At 33.3% G+C, this 5,906-nt stretch overlaps 1 protein-coding gene across 7 annotated transcripts in view; it reads left to right on the plus strand.

Annotated features, from left to right (window-relative positions):
* Positions 1-5,906, plus strand: part of POU2F1 (POU class 2 homeobox 1) — a 117,329-nt gene that overhangs the window by 88,475 nt on the left and 22,948 nt on the right. For all 7 annotated transcript variants that reach the window (XM_010845999.1, XM_010846002.1, XM_010845998.1 and 4 more), the window contains 3 exons: positions 1,464-1,609; positions 2,079-2,258; positions 3,696-3,801. In XM_010845999.1, the coding sequence (XP_010844301.1) occupies positions 1,464-1,609; positions 2,079-2,258; positions 3,696-3,801 (432 nt within the window). The remainder of the gene's footprint in view (positions 1-1,463; positions 1,610-2,078; positions 2,259-3,695; positions 3,802-5,906) is intronic.

The raw sequence follows: 5,906 nt of genomic DNA on the forward strand, positions 1-5,906 counted from the left end.
AAAGTGATCACGGAGGGAGGAGGGTTCGGGATGGGGAACACATGTATACCTGTGGCGGATTCATTTTGATATTTGGCAAAACTAATACAATTATGTAAAGTTTAAAAATAAAATAAAAGTAGAAAAAAAAAAAGTGATCACACATTGGTATGTATATACAATGGACTATTACTCAACCATAAAAAAGAATGAAATATTACCATTTACAACAACATGGATGGACCTAGAGAATATTATATTTAGTAAATAAGCCAAACAAAGACAACTACTGTATGATACCACTTATATGTGGAATCCAAAAAATAATACAAATGAATCTGTATTCATTTAGAAACAGAAACACAGACATAGAAAAAAAAAAAAAAAACTTATAGTTACCAAAAATGGGAGAGGGAGGGAGGGACGTATTAGGAGTATGAGTTTAATAAATACAAAAAATACAAATTACTACTATACATAGATAAGCAACAAAGACCTGCTGTATCGTACAGAGAATTATATTCAACATCTTGTAATACTCTGTAGTGAAATACAATCTGAGAATCACTTTGCTATATCCCTGAAACCAACAAAATATTGTAAATCCATTATACTTTGATTTTTTTTAAATGACCACCTTTTTATACATTAAAAAAATTGAGCTACTAATTTTAACTTACATGCTTTGTGTTGCGGTTTCCCTTTGGAGGTTTTGACTTTTGAGTCACAGAATCATAAACTGTGAGAGCTGTAAGGAATCATAGAGATCCCCTAAACTGTGGTTCTCACTGTAGATGTGAACAAAATTCAGGTCTTTCGCAAAGACAAACCTGTAACCCCCAGCTTTGAACAGTCTGATTTCGTTGTTCTACATACGGCCTCAGCATCTGTAATCTTACTGAGTCCCACAGGTGAGAGAACCTGTGGTCTGTTCCCTTCGTAGAACACAGAGTGGAAAGAAACTCAGAGATGTCTCTGACATGCTCAGGGTCATTAAACTATTAAATGACCGAATCTTGTTTAAACTTTAATTAGTTTAAAAGTGTTTCATTGTTTGGTTTGAGGGGAAGGAGAGGAATACCAGTGAAATAAAATGAGAGGTCATTTGCAAGATAAACATTTAACAGTCAATAATTTCCAGGTTTTCTTCCTTTCATCCTTAGAGTTAATAAATAAAAGAGCAAGCAAAACCAAAACAAAACAGAACTTTCATAAAAGCAGAAGAGGTAGAGCTTAGAGTAAAGAGAGGAGTAGTAGACTGCCTTGTCAGAAACAAATCAAAGACTAGCAGTGACAATATAATGATCCATCCTGGGACAGAGAATGCCAGTAAGAGCAGTGGAAAGATCCATGGTAGTGAACATATTTTAATATAAGTTATAATAACCTAAAGTATTTTGGTTGATTGTTATTGTTAATATGTATATTATGTGCATGAATCATACTCAGCTAATTTGATTTATGTGTTTTCTTCTTTCTTACAGAGAACCTCTCATCTGATTCAGCTCTCTCCAGCCCAAGTGCCCTGAATTCTCCAGGGATGGGGATTGAGGGCTTGAACCGTAGGAGGAAGAAACGCACCAGCATAGAGACCAACATTCGTGTGGCCTTAGAGAAGAGTTTCTTGGAGGTTGGTGAGGTTTTAACTTTTCATATACATGGGATTGTCTGTGTAATACTAACGTTATGTACAGGGGAAACACAAGTAGTTTGGTTTGGCTAAATTCTAGTGTTTGGAACCAGAACTCTTGGCTTCCTCACATTGTCCAAATGAGATTATGTGTATGAAGCACTGGAAAAATTCTTAAATTCCCACTAATAAATAAGGCATTTGTTTCATTCATGATTAATTTTCCTTAAAAAAAAAAAAAAAATATATATATATATATAAGAATAACATTCTAAGTTAATATGACTACATTTAATAAATGCTTATTAGAATATAGAAGTTTTTTGTTAGAAGTGGAGTAATATGGCCCTGTATAGCCCAACTTCATTCTCTTGTTTCTCCTCCCGTTTGCTTATTCATTTAATGACATGGTTATGCCTGTAGTTCAGAAAGTTTTTCCAACAGATGATTTTATTATTTTCCCCTTCAGAATCAAAAGCCTACCTCGGAAGAAATCACCATGATTGCTGATCAACTTAACATGGAAAAGGAGGTAATACGTGTTTGGTTTTGTAACCGCCGCCAGAAGGAAAAAAGAATCAACCCCCCCAGCAGTGGTGGGACCAGCAGCTCGCCTATCAAAGCAGTTTTCCCCAGCCCAGCCTCACTGGTAAGGATGGGATGCAAGGGCACGTGCTCGAAGGCTAATGTTTACATTATGAGTGACCTATCAAATGAATTTATATCATTATAGGAATCTATTATATATATTCATGTTGAATAAAGGTATATAAATTTATATTTTAAATGTTACCAAAGTAATGAAATCTCTTGTTGTTAACCCAAGAACTTAACTGATCTTTTTTTTTAAACAGTTTTAATCCTTTCCTATTTCATTGCAGTTTCATTATTCTCTTCTCTGCTATGGTTTCTTAGGTTACTCTATAACTGGGAGTCAGTTTGCAGCTAATATCAGTTATCTAAAAAATCTTTAGTTGCTCTTTATTCATTTTGGGTTCTAAGGCTCAATTTATTAAACTTTTACTTAGATGATTAAGTGATGCAATACAATACAATAAATTCCCAGATAACCTTTAGCTCTGAGTTTGTATTGATGTGGCCCTTATATTTATAACCTTATTGAGTAACCACTGCCGTTAACATTAAAATAGTATTCCTAGACTGAAGGGACATATAGTTGTCATGTGACTCACTTGATCTTTAGAACAATTGTGAATGTGATGCCATGTTTCCAACCAGGATTCCAAAGATGGGAATATTGTTGAGTTTGCATTTCTGATACTTTCTTGTTAATTTATTTCTAATTTAATATTACTCCATGCCAAGGAGACTTTTCAAACTAAAGTAATCATTAATAGCACTTCCTAGTTTAAGTGAAAGCTTTGATTGTTAACTGGTAAGACTTTAATCATAAAGTTCATGAGATAGTAGTTATGAAAATGATAGTATTAGGTAATTTTGTTTTATGTACATGACTTTTGTGTTTTCAATTTATTGGTACTAGAAGGAGGAAGGGAGGAAGGATAGAAGGAAGGCAATATTTGCTACTTTAGTGTATCAATATGTAATTTCAAAAAAAGAAACTGTCCATTTTAAGAAATTTGTTTTATATTCTTTCCGTAATGAGATTTCATTAAAAACAAAATCAAGACAGTCTTGCCCCCACATAGCTGAAAATAGAAGTAATGTACAAGAACTCCAAATTCTATGATCCCTTGAATAGTTTTCTTGTTTAGATCACTTATAATGGTGTAGTATTTTTTAATGCTTTAGAGTATATCTTATTCAACATAATTGAAATATGGGAGTTTTTAAGTTAATCTCTCATTAAAACTTGGACAAAGCCATTTGTAATATTAGTGAAAAACCATCTAGTAAAAGCAGCCTTTCAACATAAGCCAGTTTTCTCAATTCCAAGGTCAGAGAGTAATTAATAAAATCATTTCATTTTGGACAGTTTAATTTTATTCTGTTGTATCTGGAATTTTTAAAATGTTTGTAGGAAAAATAAATCTACAGTATGGACTTAAAATTTTTAAATTTTGGTTTTTAAATGCTTTTGCATGTTTTCACTTCCGGCCTCTAGGTGGCAACCACACCAAGCCTTGTGACAAGCAGTGCAGCAACTACCCTCACGGTCAATCCAGTCCTTCCTTTAACCAGCGCTGCGGTAACTAATCTCTCTGTTACAGGTAAGCAGCAAGCAGGCTGTGCAGCTGTTAGGCAAATAGGAGGCCCATGATAAGTTTCTGTGAGAATCTGCCATTAAATTGTAAACTAAGGATTTAACTAAAAATATATATTGCTTTTTTTAAAAAAAAGTTGTATGTCAAAACCTGAACTCCTAAAAAAGTATCAGGCATAATACGTTTTTCCAGAAAGAATGCTTTCACATAAAGATTTTATCTTTTTTTCTTTCCCACATTACTTTGTCTTTTACATTGCTCCTCAGCGTTACCTTTTTTTTTTTTGGCCGTGCCACGCAGCAGGATCTTAGTTTCCCATCTAGGGATTGAACCTGCAGTGGAAGCGCCAAGTCTTAACCACTGGGCCACCAGGGAAGGCCCAGAGTTACTTTTTTTCCAATTAACTTCTCCTCCCCTTAAAAATGCTTAATAGCTTCAGCTTTTTGCATTCAGGAAAACATCCAAATTCACCATGAATTTATAAACCATTTACTGTCTGGACCTTATCTTCCACTCATCTTTTCTCGATCCTATCCTCAAAACACAGGAAAAGATCCTCTGTACCTTTTGTAAACATCCCCACAGTGTAAAATGTCCATCCCAGCCTTCACTTCTGTTGGTGATGAAACTACTCCAGCTTAAATATCATTTCTTCTTGGATATATATTGTTTAGCTTCTCCAGGAAATTATTTCCACCTGCCTATATTATAAACAATTTTTATACTTCTTTCTTTTCCAGTAGACTTTGTACATCTCAGAAGGTCTGTCATTTTTGAAATGTCAGTGCCTAGCTTAGTGTTTGACACATTCATGGTAAAAATGAATAAATATTTTCTGTTTAAATGGCACATTTTCCAGATACATCTAAAATAAGTTAGTATTGTCATCAGAATTTTTTTAGTGATACATATTGCAGAAGACATTCTCTAATTATTCACCAGGTTGATATATATGCTAGTAACCATTGGATAGATTTATGATCTTTCATAATCAAGCTTAAATTTAACCTGGAGTTGGGAAATTTGATTTTTTTTTCCACTCATATTTTAAGTGACAAAATTGGATTAAATGGTTTTATGTAGTTATTAAATTTCTAAGTTAGAAAATTTCATAATATTGTTAATTCAGAGCAGTACCTTTGCTAACTTTTGGGCCTTTGACCTCTTTGAAAATTTGGTGAAAGCTATAAACTTTTCCTCTCACAAAATAGACATACTCAGTTTTTAGTAAAATACAAGGAGGTTTATAAATGACAAACCTCATCAGCTCTCACCTTACTAAGGCTTGCCATTTCTGGATGTCTTAGAGGTAAATTAAAAGCTTCTGTTCCAGAGTGTATAGTATTCAGCACCTTAGCTTCATATGCAAACTGTTGTGATTGGTTGCTGTTGTGATGGTCACCAGGAACATGGAATTCCTGCCTCTGCGGCAGTTACTGTCTGCCCTAACTGCATTAACTGGTAAATTGTGTAGTTTACCTTCCAAACAAATTATAAGTCATATGACATTAGGTTTAAAGATACCTCTCTATTGTTAAAAAAAAAAAAAATCATAATAGTTCAGACATTAAGAACAAGTAGCTTTGCAGATTTCATAAAATGGCGCATTAAATGGCACAAACCTGAAGCAAAAGGTAATTTTAAGAAGATACACATACTCAAAACTAGCTGGAAATTAAAAAAATTTTGGTGATCTTAACTGACTAATCAAATTCTCTTAAACTCAATTACTTGGCCCATTTATGTACATTTAATTATGACAATTTTCTGAAATGTTAGTAACTTTTGGAATGAAATTTTTCTTTAATCATTAAAATTTTTAACATGGGAAATTCAAATTGGAAAGACAAAGCCACTGTGAGTGCTGTTTTTATATCTTTTTTTATGTGTGCATAGATGTACAATTCTAATAGTATTTATAGTGTCTGCTGCTCTTTTTTTAAACTTAATATCTTTTAACATCTTCCTCTGTTACTATAATCTTTACTTTTCTAGTTTTGATTTGCCTTAATATCAAATGATTGTACTGTAATTTCATAAACATTTCTATATGCTGACATCATGGTTAAGTTCTACAGAGGGAAGCCAACTTTCCCAGTTTGAGCCCTGCA

This window comes from Bison bison, unplaced genomic scaffold (genome assembly GCF_000754665.1).
Source record: "Bison bison bison isolate TAMUID 2011002044 unplaced genomic scaffold, Bison_UMD1.0 scf7180017864229, whole genome shotgun sequence".
NCBI classification, from domain to species: Eukaryota; Metazoa; Chordata; class Mammalia; order Artiodactyla; family Bovidae; genus Bison; species Bison bison.